The following is a 15,079-nucleotide window of genomic DNA, read 5'->3' as shown; positions in this document are numbered from 1 at the left end:
TGCTTGAGTTTGCATTCTATTAAGACAACGACGTTAAACACCAAATAAATAAATAAAGAAAGAACAGAAAAGAAATTGTGGTACACTGGCAGAGAGTATTTTATTTCACTGGCTTAATGAAGAAAACACCAACACAAAGTTTTTATTCAGATTTTAATTCAGGGGTCTCTGTACAGGAGGAAGCACTGTTTACTGATTAGTGACCTCCTTCAAAGAACCAATGGCAAATTTAACCAACAAAACACATGTTCCACATAAAAAAATAAACTTTCAAGCAATTTCGAACAGGATAACATAAGTGGGATCAAAATATGAACGACTTCAGGAAATCTTGAACATGTACTTTCACAAATTGAACATTTAGTCATGAAAAAGTGATTCTGAGTCAGGTACAGGGTGACCCAAAAAAAGAGTACCCAAACAAAACGTCATAAATTGAACAAAAATAAAGCAATCTTCATAAAATTTATTTACACACACAAGTAGCCTCTGCATGATTTCAACAAAAAATGTTAGCGTTCTAGCTTGTCTTTCAGGAAAGTTATGCTCATTCTACAGAACATGCTCCAAATGGCCTCCGCGCCGATTCAGGCAAACTTGAACTCGCCGCGCAAAGTTATCAATCACCCGCACACACTCCTGTTGCGAGATTCCGCGAATGGTTGTTGTGATGGCTCACTTGAGTTCTGCGATTGTCTGTGGGTTGTTCCTGTAGACGTTGTCTTTCAGGAACCCCCAAAGATAGAAATCTGGGGGATTTAAATCCGGGGGAGGCCATTTGGAGCATGTTCTGTAGAATGAGCATAACTTTCCTGAAAGACAAGCTAGAACGCTAACATTTTTTGTTGAAATCATGCAGAGGCTACTTGTGTGTGTAAATAAATTTTATGAAGATTGCTTTATTTTTGTTCAATTTATGACGTTTTGTTTGGGTACTCTTTTTTTTGGGTCACCCTGTATAACAAGCTCACGAATACATCATGAGCCATCTAAGCAAAACTGTACACCGGAATAAGCATTCACAGATGCATATATATATATATATATATATATATAGGGTGTCTCAAAAAAAAAGTACCCAAAAAGACATTGAAACATCAGTACCGAGAAATGGAAAAACTAAGAGAAGGGACAATGAAATCGGAATGACAACACAGTGGTTCCAACAGGATGGAGCCCCACCACATTCTCAGAGAAATCCAGAACATCCCACAGGAAACATTCCCCAATGTAATGAACAATATGGCAATGAGGATGCAGTCTGTCATTGGAAAACGGGGTGGCTACATTGATCACGTGGTGTGAAGAAACGGACGATCTCAACTGAAAGCTGTGAACTGGGGAAGAAACTTCTATGAACTGACTACAATATCACGCAAAAATGATTTCAATAAAGTTACTGATTTGTCTGTAGTATTGAAAGAAAATCGGGTAGTTTTTTTGAGACACCCTGTATATGTTCCAAATCCAATGCCCTTTCATTCTTGTACCAAATAGTGAACACAGTCATCAGTAGCGGCGGAAATCCGAAGTCCCAACAAGACACCAATATGGCCTGATGTTATCCCTGCTTTCTTTTTCACTTTTAAAGGCACACTTCTTCCGCTTGAGTACATTTAGTTCCCTGACCTAGCCAAGCGTACAGTTACACGGGTGCCAACATTATAACAAACAAGATGCATAACCCTTGTGGTAAAATGAAACAAATGTTCAGGTACTAATTTCAAGTTATGTCTCACTGAGTCACTGTCAACAGAATTGTCAGTTGTGTTGTACTGTAGTCAGGCATGAAAACTGAAAAAAAATAAATACTGAAAACAAAATTCGAAGGCCCGTAGCGCCAAGTTTCGCAGGCGCGAAGCGCCAAGACTTCTAGGGGGGTCCGGGGGCATGCCCCCCCCGGAAATTTTTTTTTCAAGGGTGCAATTTGGTGCAATCTGGGGCTATCTGAGCCTTAAAATTGGATTCAAACATGGCCCCAAAACTATTTTACTATAACTATGACTAGGAATAAAAAAAAAAAAAAAAAAAAAAGGAAAAATACGGAAAAAAAAAAAACCAAGAAGGGCAAAGCCCATACGACTCACATGCTTGACCTTGACCTTTACATGACCTTGACCTTCAGGGTCAAGGTCAAATAACTAAACCTAGCAATGACATCATACACTAAGAACCGCTTTACACATTTTTCCTACCAAAATACATGTGACCTTGACCCAAGGTCAAGCAACACAAAGCTGTTAATTCAAGACATAGGAAGTACAATGGTGCTTATTGGCTCTTTCTACCATGAGATATGGTCACTTTTAGTGGTTCACTACCTTATTTTGGTCACATTTCATAAGGGTCAAAGTGACCTTGACCTTGATCATATGTGACCAAATGTGTCTCATGATGAAAGCATAACATGTGCCCCACATAATTTTTAAGTTTGAAACAGTTATCTTCCATAGTTCAGGGTCAAGGTCACTTCAAAATATGTATACAATCCAACTTTGAAGAGCTCCTGTGACCTTGACCTTGAAGCAAGGTAAACCAAACTAGTATCAAAAGATGGGGCTTACTTTGCCCTATATATCATATATAGGTGAGGTATTCAATCTCAAAAACTTCAGAGAAAATGGGAAAAATGTGAAAAATAGCTGTTTTTTAGACAACATTTATGGCCCCTGCAACCTTGACCTTGAAGCAAGGTCAAGATGCTATGTATGTTTTTTGGGGCCTTGTCATCATACACCATCTTGCCAAATTTGGTACTGATAGACTGAATAATGTCCAAGAAATATCCAACGTTAAAGTTTTCAGGACGGCCGGCCTGATGGACGGACGGACGGACGACTCGGGTGAGTACATAGACTCACTTTTGCTTCGCATGTGAGTCAAAAAACGGTTTATTTTTTTCAAAAATACGGAAAATACGGAGAATTTTCATGCCTGTGTAGTTCACTTGACTGCACTAAACCCTGGTTAGTTATCTCAAAACAGACCTTGGGAGTTTCTTTTAAGAAAATCCTATTCCCAATACCAAAGGAATTCCAATTTCACATGAGCAGCTTGTGTTTCATGCCCGAAAAAAAAATTGATTAACAACTTCTTGTCTGTCTTTTCATCCTCAAGACATGCTCTAATTCATACTTGAACATTACACTATTTATTTAAATTTAAAACACCGCCCCCAAAAAATTCAACAAAATATATTGCAGCCCACATAGAACTAGAAGCATGCCCTCAGCCCATCCCCCACCCCCCCCCCCCCCCCTGACCTTTTAACTCTTTCTTTGGTGTTTTTTTTAACAAGCTCTACCCATCTCAGGCATCTGGGAATGTCAGAACAGATAGTCAATCAAGAGGAAACTGGCCTTTACAGTAAAGGAACCGGGCAAGTGCAAAGCTGCCAGTAATCAACAGTCTTGAACAGTTACACACTCAGATTGGATGAGTGACCATCACTTCACTTGCACCGGCGCTAGCAGCCAAGGCAGCATTCAGGTCTTTGACCATGATGACTGTCCGCGTGCTGGGGTCTGGCATGCCGTTGGTGTCAGTTTCCATGAAGCTGATAGCCTGCTGCCCATCCTCCATCTGCAGAATTTTGGAGTGGGCCACCTCGGAGCCCTCTGTGATTTCTTCCACCGACTGCACCATCTCCCCCATTTCACCGTCACCTTGGTGGATGATGACCTTGATGAGACCTTGGTCGTAGTCGGACTTGGAGATTTCCGTTCCCATTGTGGCGTTGCCTGCTTCGTCGATGCTGACCTCGCCTGTCTCTTGCAGGGAGATGGTAGTGAACTCTTCAGGTTCTTGCTTTGGTACAATCGCTCCTTTCCCCTGGGCTTGCCTGGCTCGCTTGAGGATGGAGTACTTGAGGTTCCTGATCTGCCTGGGGTCACGCAGGGTGGAGGTCGAGCCCAGCTTCTTTTGGATCTCTTTGAAGATTTTCATGGGCGTCAGGTTGGTGCCTTGTTTGATCTGCTCCGAAATCTCTTCCAGGAGCTTGGGATCTGTGCGGACGTAGTTACGAGAGCCGCCTCTGCCTCGCCTGGCGTTTCCGTGCCTCTGGGCGGGGAACCCTGGGAACTTGCCCAGATACTCCACCAGAGCCACATCCTTGCCCGCCTCCTGCGACGGGGGCATAGTGAACCAGATGATGCGTCGCTTGTATGTGGGGCAGCGCTTCAGGAAGGCATAGTAGCGATGACAGACCACCACCCTGTCCGGGTCTGGCTGGGGGTCGATGGTGACCCAGTGCTGCTTGCCCCTGGTTTTGGACAGCTGTTTGAACACCCCTGCATGGATTTTGAGAGTGCAAAGAATGCCTTTGTCGTCCAGCAGTAAGTGGCTTTTGGCCACTGAGCCGTGTTTGGAGTCCCACACACCGCAGTCATCAAAGAAAGTGTTCCTTCTCTCAGGGTGCTGGACGTTGTGACTGTTGTCGATCAAAAACCAAACGTTCTCTTTCACTCCTCGGGGGATTTCCGAGTTGACGATCGTGGCTGTGGTGATCTTCTCATAGGCTTCAAAGACGTCCATGAACTTTCCAAAGTCTATCTGCTCACCTCCTTCAGCCAGGGGCATTGGTATTTGCAGCTGCTCCGCCTCTGCTTCTTCCCCAGCTGATTCTGGTCCAAACTCAGCTTCAAATGCATCCTCAAAGTTCTCAAAGTCAGCTTCTGTGTCCTGACTGGAATCGAGCTCCTGCTTCCCCCGATCTTTAGCTGGGGAGGGAGCTTCTTGCCTCTGCTGATCAAACAGCGGCACAAAATGGTTGGGTTTCCATTTGCCCTGCATGATGTTTGTCGCTTCACTGCACCACAGGATGCGAACCAGCTGGCAGTTGAACTCCCCCTCCCGCGGCTGGAAGACTGCGTTCAGAGCCTGAACGGCTGGATCAGAGGGGCCATTTACGTTAGGGTAGACAGACATAATGGGCCTTCGCACAACGCTCGCCAGGCCTGACAGCGTCCATATGGAAGACCCTTCATCCACCAAAGCACAGTCGATGCAGCTCTCTGTGTAATCGGGGGCGCAGCGGGCCAACATGTGATGGGACTTTTGGTATCGGTAGTAGCTAGCAAAGTTGACCATTTCGATGCAGCATCTCACTCGCAGCTCGCATGCCAGGGAGTCTTTAGCGCAGACGGCCAGCGACACAGCGCGAAACAGCACATGGTCTGTGTTGGACACAGCCGCAGGGATTCCTTTGTCCTTGGGGAGGTACTTCTCCATCATAGACTGTGCGTTGAGGTCCACAGCAAGGCTGCCCACCCCAGACACCCCGATGAACGGTCCATCCAGGAACAGCTCCTCTCTCTTTACGCAGCCCTTCAGCTTTTTTATCCCTTGTATAGCAGCCTGAAAATACATGCAGAGAGAGAGAACATTAATTAAAGCTAATGCATATATGAGCCTGTGCCAAAAGGTGATCCTTGAAATGGGACATTCACATGCAAAATTCAGAATGCAAACAGAGCTTTGCAAATTTAATATAGTCATTTTGACTGTTTTAGGATTCTGTTTTTGACGGTTAAAAGATAACTGGCAGCATACCTTTTTGATAATGCCAGGACAAAGCTTGATATTTATGTGTGTCAACTGTAACGCAGAACACAGTACTATGCTTAATATTTTGTTCATAAAAAGTGTTAAATGGCTCAAAATCACATTTTTATTTTTTATACATACATGCATTGTAAGCTAAGGATATATTGCTATTGCTCACATAGCTGAGACTGCTGGGCTAAAACAATGACGTAACCACTGTGTCTTCCGTTACGATAGACATAATAAGTCAAAATTTTCTCCTCACAAACGCAAAAATAGTTTCAGAGCAAAAGTTTAAGAAGCTATGTTGTATAATTTATGACATTGTAAATGTTTTGGTATCCAAACTTAGTTGGATTTCTATTCTGATTACTAACAGGGTCCCCACTGGTTTTTAGAAACAAAATTCCATGACTTTTCCATGACTTTCCATGAGCCTCAATAACATTTTCCATGACTAGATCCACAGGTCGCCATTTCCGAACACGCAAACTTTTTACGTCTTGTCACTGCCAGTTTTGACACTGGCTTGCTTTGCACTGAATTTGAGTCAGTTTCTACGCAGTGTCTCTTCGACAAGCAAGTCAAGCATTTGCTACGCAGTCAGATTATCGGTAATGTTTGCTGGTCCTGTCATTTCACTAAACTGGACCAGCCACTGTTTGTATCTTCTTCTTCTTCTTTCTTTAGACTGCCGCCTTCATCGAGGTGAAGATTCTGCAGACAATTATTAACTGTGCCTAAGCAATTTTGCCAGGAAAGACCCTTTTGTCAATCGTGGGATCTTTAACGTGCACACCCAATGTAGTGTACACGGGGGGAGGGTTCGGACACCGAAGAGAGTCTGCACACAAAGTTGACTCTGAAATAAATTTCCGCCGAACCTGGGATCGAACTCACGCTGACAGCGGCCAACTGAATACAAATCCAGCGCGCTACCAACTGAGCTATATCCCCGCCCCATCCATCTGCACTTTCGTACCTTTTCGGTATCTGAGCAGCTCTCGCGAGACACGCTCTTTGTTATGCTTTGAACATCGCGAGAACTTCGAACCTTGGCTTGTGCAGCTCGCACGAGATCGCTGTACCGCATGCTTTGCTATGCTCTGAAATTTGCGAGAGATTACGAGAGCTTGGAATACCGATAGGGTCTCCTTTTCGTAACCGTCACTGTGACTTGACGAACTGTCATTTTTTTCACCGCGATACACAGTTCATTGCGAAGATCTTCCTCTGTAATTCGTTCCAATTCCGCATACTTTTTGTTGTCAAGAAATGCAAATACGAACGAGAAGTTGGTCATACGAACAAGCCTTGTGCTGGCGACGCAAATCGCTGCTGGCTGGCAAGGGGGGGGGGGGAATGGCTGGGCAACGAAAATCTCCGCTGGCGTGCTAAAGGTTAATTTTTCTTCCTTTCTTATTTTTGTTAAATTCCATGACTTTCCATGACTTGAATTGAAATTCCATGACTTTCCAGGCCTGGAAAATCAAAAATCAAATTCCATGACTTTCCAGGTTTTCCCTGACCTGTACGAACCCTGTACTAAGATACTCATATTTGTGTGTCACTTGTAACGAGACATGAAATTTTGTTTCAATGCATATTGTTCACTTATTTTAAAAAAATATGTACTTTTGGACAAAATTAGTAATAAGTAACTCATACTTATTGTTTGAATACAAAATGAGCCAGGAGAAACATACACAGGATGAGTTTTCAAATTTTGTGTGTCAACTGTAACATGTCCCGGAAGACATTAAAAACAATAAATAACTGCTGTGACAAGACATCAAGACACCACATTGAAATCTTTCTCAATTATCATTAAAAATACCAACCACAGGAACTGTGCAAAAGGGGAAGCAAGACACATGCTGCTTTGGGTGATTTTTAGACTTTAGTGTGTCAATCGTAACGGCCTGCTGAAGACACAGTATGTCAATCGTAACGGTTCTGTAAAGAGGACACAGTACAAATATTTTATTTTGTACTACAATAAAATAAAATTGTAGCCTAAAATAACTACATATATGCCCTTCAGCTAAGTTTTGTTCAGGCAGGTGTGAATAAAAGCTATCATTTTAAACTGTAATTCAAAAGAGAGGAAACAAATTGTGAATTTTATAAGGAAATGCTCAATTGTAACGAAAAGACACAGTAATTATAAAATATTTGAAATTTCAAAAATAAGAGTGTAGAAATGACATCTGAGTTTTTCTTTTGTCATGAGGCTTCAATGTAAAGGCTCTTTTCTTGATGTTAATGTACTGAAAGCTATCAAATATATAATTAAATAAGAAAATTGCAGTCTTAAATTTGAGAAATTTAGGACATGAACCGTTACAGTGTGTTACAGTTGACACGCCACTTTTAAAACTCAATTTTTTTAAAAATTTATATTCAAACATGTTTTGGGTGCAAACTCATTTGAGCAAATCCTCATTATACACTCATAGAAATACAATCAAGAAATTTAATTTCCAATGAGCATACATGCTCTTACAAAACAATGAAGTAGAGCTATGTGTCAAATGTCCCACTTTGAAAGTGTCGGATTTTGTCATTTTGGGGCATTCTAATAACCTTTTGAAGACCTTCCAATTGATAACAAGAAGGGCAAAGCCCATACGACTCACATGCTTGACCTTGACCTTTACATGACCTTGACCTTCAGCTAAACCTAGCAATGACATACACTAAGAACTGCTTTACACATTTTTCCTACCAAAATACATGTGACCTTGACCCAAGGTCAAGGTCATCCAAGGTCATGCAACACAAAGCTGTTAATTCAAGACATAGGAAGTACAATGGTGCTTATTGGCTCTTTCTACCATGAGATATGGTCACTTTTAGTGGTTCACTACCTTATTTTGGTCACATTTCATAAGGGTCAAAGTGACCTTGACCTTGATCATATGTGACCAAATGTGTCTCATGATAATAATAATAATAATAATAAAGTGTATTTATATTGCGCCTATCCCTTACAAAAAACAAAAATATTTGGCTCTAAGCGCATTACAACATGTGAAGGACTTGGTACAATCAAGTCTGACAAGTACAACAGCACAATATACAGTCGGTCTCTTAGGTAAAAGCAGCTTCGACAGTTAAACACTTCTACTAAAAGATCCTCTAACAATTTACAAACATAGTTAAAGAACATCGAGTTAATAGGAATTAAAAAAAAAGGTTCTTATAATAAAACTATCTAGCGAACGACGAAGAAGAAGAAGAATAAAACTATCAATGTCAATGTATAACAAGTCATTCAACGTAAATGGCCAAAGAACAACAATAAAACAATGGTGATAAAACAGTTATACTCAATGGCTAATAACGAGGCAGAGTTAAATAGTATCGACACAAGATTAAAACAAAACATATTTCTGGAGACGAATTAACAACAATAAAGCAATGGTGATAAAACAGTTTTACTCAATGGCTAATGGCGAGGCAGAATTAAATAGTATCGACACAAGATTTAAACTAAACATATTCCTGGAGACGCATTTAATAATTATACATGTATCAAATAATCAATGTACAAAATACAGCCCTCGCAAGCAACCCGCCCCCAGCCGGCCCACAGCGCGCTACGATGGCAAGCGACCCCTCTCCTTAATGTGGCAAATACTGAACAGTGCACACAACCAATTACTCGCATATACTCGTGTCGCTCACTCGCACACACACACAAACACACACACGGACAACATCGAATCACTCGCACAGGCTAGGGGTTGAAGTATTCCCGGAAGAGGTGTGTTTTTAGAGAGGACTTGAAGGAAGGGAGAGAGGTAGAAAGGCGGACAGACATGGGCAGAGAGTTCCAAATAGAGGGAGCTGTGTAGGTAAAGGCGCGCTTGCCGAAAGCGTTCAGTTTGACGCGTGGGACAACAAGGTGCCCTGCGTCAGCGGATCTGAGGTTGCGTGTGGGGACGTGTGGCTTTAAGAGCGAAGACAGGTAAGAAGGGGCAGAGTCTTGAAGGCTACGGTAACACAGGGTAGCTATTTTATATGTAATGCGTGCTTTGATTGGTAGCCAGTGAAGGGTCATGAGGAGAGGGGTGACATGGTCGCACTTGCGCAGCACAAGACGTGCTGCATTGTTCATGATGCGCTGTAGGCGGTCTAGCTTGGCGTCTGGGAGGCCGGCTAGGAGCGAGTTGCAGTAATCCAGTCTCGACAAAATAAAAGCCGAAACCAGTGTCTTGGTTGCGTCGAGGGAAAGAAGGTGTCTGATTTGGCTAATCCTCCGCATTTCAAGAAAGGCGGTTCTGCAGAGTGAGTTGATGTGGGCGTCCATTGACAGGTTACTGTCAAGGTGGACACCCAGGTTTTTTACTTTGGTGCTGAATGTGACTGTGGTATCAGAAAGGGTAAGACTGGATGTTTCTGAAAGAAGCTTTAACTTTGATTGTTTGCCAACTGGCATGATCTCTGTCTTATCATCATTCATCTTGAGCTTGTTGACTGTCATCCACTGTTTGATGGAATCGCTGCATGATTCTATTGACTGCACTAACTCTGTAAACTGTTTGGTGTGTGCGGATTTTTGTAGTTGAGTGTCGTCTGCGAACATGTGGTACAGGACATTGTGGTGCTTTATGACTTTGCTTAACGGCTGCATGTACATAGTGAATAACACTGGGCCTAACACAGATCCTTGTGGGACACCATACTTTAATATGGTGTCCTCGGAGTGCTTATTCTGGATCACAACAGCCTGAGTGCGTCCAGTCAGGTAGGAGCAGAACCACCCCAGAGCCGTGCCTGTTATGCCGAATGTGGTGTTCAACCTTGCCAGCAGTATATCGTGGTCAAGGGTGTCGAACGCTGCGGATAGGTCCAACAGGGCCAGAAGCGAAACAGAGCCGCTGTCACAAGCAGTGAGAAGATCATTCGCTACCTTAAGTAGGGCTGTTTCAGTGCTGTGATCTGCGCGGTAGGCGGACTGTAATGGTTCAACCATACCTGTCTTAGCGAGATGCTCTGACAATTGGGCCAAAACAACTTTTTCAAGGACTTTCGAAACAAAAGGCAAATTGGAGACAGGGCGGTAGTTCTTGAAAGTGTTGATGTCAAGGTTAGCTTTTTTCAGGAGGGGAGTGACTACTGCATGCTTAAAAGAAGGGGGTACTTGACCGGATGTGATGAAAGCATAACATGTGCCCCACATAATTTTTAAGTTTGAAACAGTTATCTTCCATAGTTCAGGGTCAAGGTCACTTCAAAATATATATACAATCCAACTTTGAAGAGCTCCTGTGACCTTGACGCAAGGTAAACCAAACTGGTATCAAAAGATGGGGCTTACTTTTCCCTATATATCATATATAGGTGAGGTATTAAATCTCAAAAACTTCAGAGAAAATGGGGAAAATGTGAAAAATAGCTGTTTTTTAGACAACATTTATGGCCCCTGCGACCTTGACCTTGAAGCAAGGTCAAGATGCTATGTATGTTTTTTGGGGCCTTGTCATCATACACCATCTTGCCAAATTTGGTACTGATAGACTGAATAGTGTCCAAGAAATATCCAACGTTAAAGTTTTCCGGACGGACGGCCGGACGGACGGCCGGACGGACGGACGACTCGGGTGAGTACATAGACTCACTTTTGCTTCGCATGTGAGTCAAAAACTGATGAAATTATCTGTACTATCTTTCTGAAGGGTTTACTTTAAGAAGGAGTGGTGCTATTAGTAACTTGCTGCTTTCATAAAGAGAAATTATTCTTGAAAGGTAGGTATCTTCTTGCTGACCACGTTTTGGCACAGGCTCATATATATATATATATACTTAGTGATTTCAAATTACAACTACAAGCCTTGATTTATTTAAGATGCTTGATTATGGTCTATTTAAGACTTCATGAACATTTGTCCTCACTTGAAGTGGAAGTTAATTGAACCTAACAAATTTTTAAATACACTTCCAAGACATTCAGACATTAGGCCTAAAAAAAAAATAGGTGTGGTTACGGTAACCCGACCTACCCTATTTTTAGGGGCCGATCCTATAACTTTTTATTACATTTGTCAAAAAAAGAAAGAAAAAAAAAAAAAAAAAACGAGTGCAAAAAACGCAATGAAAGCGAAAGCGCCCGAGTCGCACACTTATTTCCCTGTCAAGTAGGTTTAATTTGTACACATTAGAAAAAAAAGTAAAAAAAAAAAAAAAGTGATTGCCTACCTACCTACCCTATTTTTTTGGGCTATGTTACCGTAACCACACCTATTTTTTTTTTTGGCCTTATTCAACTTCAACTTCAAGCACAAAAAAAAGTCACGACAACTGTAGATTTCAAAACTATTTTGGGTACAAGTAAGTGAACTTTGAAGTTGTAATTCTTACAGTCAGAAAGATACATTTCCAAGTTACTAGTAAGGCACACCAACAAACAATAGTAGTAATAGTAGTGTCCGATTCTCTGACAGTAGATTTTTTGTACCCTCCCAAAATAAAATCAAAATAAACTTGATTTTGTTAACTTCAGAAGGTAAGCGACCCTTCTCCAGAATCTAAGAGACACAACTGGCATGAGTTCTGACCAATGAATTGAAAAGCCTCAGTACAAAAAAATAAACTGACCCTGTGAAGCCGTTGCAAACATTTTTCATAGTCGAGACTGGCCTCCTCGTCACAGCGACATTTCCTGCAGATGTAGGGAAAGTCAGACGGAAGACGTTCGTACTGTTGCACTTTTTCATCTCCTATCATATCACAGTTGTTGTGAACCCACAGGGAGCAAGTGTCACAAAAGATGTACGAAAAAGAGCACATCTCTGAGCAAATGCTACAGAAGCGTTGTTTGCGGGGGTTGTTCCTCCGATGCAGGTATGCCATGCTGGCGGCTGCTCTTCACTCTTGTGTTGTACTTGTACACCCTTCAAAACAAACAAATCAAACATGTTATTGTTAGTCCATGCTGCCAATGCCATGCAGAGATTTTTGTGTGAAAGAAATTTCCATACATCTAAAAAGGACACTCAAACTCAAACTCAATTAAGAGCAAAATGTATGAAAATTGAAATAAGCAGACACAAGCCACAACTACAAATAGTAAAATGAGTTTAAAAACCATGCTTTGAAATTTAGGGGAAAACTGTTTTCTTGTAAGTAAAGTTTGCACTTGCCCAGCACATCGTCCTTGTCCTCGAACTTTTGCATAACTCGATACTTGTTATTTGTTATATGAAGTCTTATATCGCGCGCGTATCTCCAGACTCAGACTCAAGGATCTATTTATGCCCTGTGAGATGGAATTTTTTACACATTTACATCACGCATTCACATCGACCAGCAGATCGCAGCCATTTTGGCGCATATCCTACTTTTCACGGCCTATTATTCCAAGTCACACGGGTATTTTGGTGGACATTTTTTTTATCTATGCCTATACAATTTTGCCAGGAAAGACCCATTTGTCAATCGTGGGATCTTTAACGTGCACACCCCAATGTAGTGTACACGAAGGGACCTCGGTTTTTCGTCTCATCCGAAAGACTAGCACTTGAACCCACCACCTAGGTTAGGAAAGGGGGGGAGAAAATTGCTAACGCCTTGACCCAGGGTCGAACTCGCAACCTCTCGCTTCCGAGCGCAAGTGCGTTACCACTCGGCCACCCTGTCCTTTGCCGATTTTGATGTTTTTGTGCTTTAGATCAGGGACCTATATTCAGGTCTATGTAACTAAATCAACTAAATCATTCTCCTTGAGAAATATCCAAATCAGGTACATATATAAACACTAATTCATAATAAAATAATCAGTTTTGGCCTTCTGCTCTCTAAAATCCGTATTGCGGTACCCGGCCAAACTGCCATGCCCATGTTGACATTATTTTAAACTCTCATTGTTGCGACGGCTAGCAAGCTTGTTGGGCAACCCCAACGACAGCTGACCAGTCTCTATGAAGCTGCCATTAAGCGGAAAGCTCTCAAAATTGTCCGTGATCCGATCCATCCTCTCAACCCCTGTTTCGAAATTCTCCCTTCAGGTAAACGTTATACGGTCCCTTTGGCACGCAAAAACCAGTTTAAAAAGTCATTCCTGCCTTCTGCAGTCACCATTTTAAATTCTTCTCGCATCACATAGAGGCTGGTCGGCTGGGAAAAAAACCCAACAACAATGTGTAGCCTACATGTGAAGGTGTGTGTGAAATATTGTAATGTGATTACTCTGCTGTGAAACCCAACTCCTGTGATATGAGAGGGTAAATTCACATAGTGCAATATCATATTTGATTGTATCCCTTTTATGTTTTATGTTTTATGTGTGTCGTCCTATACAATTGTTGTTATAATCGTTTACAGGCAGGCAGGGTGTGCCGAAGAAAAATTTCCATTTTTATGTAATATTTTAATGGACAATAAAGTGCTGTTATTGTTATTGTTAAGATTTACTAGGTTTCACTGTCAGTTTCATCTAAATTCAGAGTCTGTCCATTTCACAACAAAAAAAGGCATTTACTCAAACATCTAAAAACTGAAAAACTTCCAGTATTACAGCAAAGATATTGACTTATTTTGGCCAAGAAAAACAACACCACTTTGTAGAATCTATACGGTTCTAGTTCTAGTAAAATAATCAATATTCTTTTTGCAAGACGACCTTCATGAAGAATAAGACAAATATTTCCAGAAAAAACATCGACAATATCCAGCATTAAAATTACCTACAAGTATAACGTTAACCAAACGAACGTGCGAGCCCAAATTTTGTGCATTAATTTGTGTGTTGGCCACTGTGACTTTCATTCTGTACACGAGGCATGGATGAAAACAGTTGAATCGGGCATTACTTTCCCTTCAAAACAGTGGGGCAGACGTTTTCATTACACACGAATTGTGAAAATCTAATGCTCAAAATACAAACCTCTTTGAAAAAGACAAACCTGCTTTGAATATCACAATGTTGTGCGCTATTCGTGAAAAAAGATGGCGGGCTTACGCGCATTCGCGTCGGATTGCGCCTTTGCTTACTGGTTTCCGGTTGGAAGGGCATGTGACCAGTCTTGGTTAGCCTAGATACGGCTTGTATGCATCAAAGGATCCCACATGAAATCTCTCGATAACGAGACTAGACGACCGAGACAGTTTGGAAGGGAGGTAATACACATGAAAACGAAACAGCAAAAGAATAAAAAAAATATATGGAAAGATTATTTATATATCAAAGCTCTAGCGGAGTGTGCAGCAGTATTCTAGAGACAGACTGATGATAATAAGATAATAAGGGTGGCCTAGTGGTAACGCACTTGCGCTCGGAAGCGAGTTCGACCCTGGGTGCGCTGCCCCTTTCCTAACCTAGGTGGTGGGTTCAAGTATAGTCTTTCGGATGAGACAAAAAACCGAGGTCCCTTCGTGTACACTACATTGGGGTGTGCGCGTTAAAGATCCCACGATTGACAAAAGGGTCTTTCCTGGCAAAATTGTATAGGCATAGATAAAAATGTCCACCAAAATACCCGTGTGACTTGGAATAATAGGCCGTGAAAAGTAGGATATGCGCCGAAATGGC

At 41.8% G+C, this 15,079-nt stretch overlaps 1 protein-coding gene across 2 annotated transcripts; it reads right to left on the bottom strand.

The window, feature by feature from the left end:
- Window positions 1-136: 136 nt before the first annotated feature.
- On the bottom strand, window positions 137-14,552 carry LOC138962593 (uncharacterized). 2 transcript variants are annotated; one of them, XM_070334465.1, is made up of 3 exons: window positions 14,435-14,552; window positions 12,148-12,443; window positions 137-5,355 (listed from the first exon to the last, which is right to left on the bottom strand). In XM_070334465.1, exons 2-3 carry the CDS (start codon window positions 12,400-12,402, stop codon window positions 3,427-3,429), a joined length of 2,184 nt encoding a protein of 727 aa, XP_070190566.1. In that variant the 5' UTR covers window positions 12,403-12,443; window positions 14,435-14,552; the 3' UTR covers window positions 137-3,426. The 2 variants fall into 2 exon arrangements, with proteins under 2 accessions (XP_070190566.1, XP_070190567.1); XM_070334466.1 differs by having other exon boundaries at window positions 14,454-14,534.
- Window positions 14,553-15,079: the final 527 nt, after the last annotated feature.

The sequence above is a fragment of the Littorina saxatilis genome, linkage group LG3, assembly GCF_037325665.1.
Source record: "Littorina saxatilis isolate snail1 linkage group LG3, US_GU_Lsax_2.0, whole genome shotgun sequence".
Classification (NCBI taxonomy): Eukaryota; Metazoa; Mollusca; class Gastropoda; order Littorinimorpha; family Littorinidae; genus Littorina; species Littorina saxatilis.
Note: the sequence above shows the minus strand (reverse complement) of the source record. Positions and strands in the feature narration are given on the sequence as shown.

What these genes read in the sequence shown, in the direction of transcription:
- LOC138962593 (XM_070334465.1), bottom strand. Translation starts at nt 12,402, where the DNA reads ATGGCATACCTGCATCGGAGGAACAACCCCCGCAAACAACGCTTCTGT. An exon ending in GTTTGCAACGGCTTCACAGG is followed by an intron (nt 5,356 to 12,147) that starts GTCAGTTTATTT and finishes ATGTATTTTCAG; the next exon opens with GCTGCTATACAAGGGATAAA.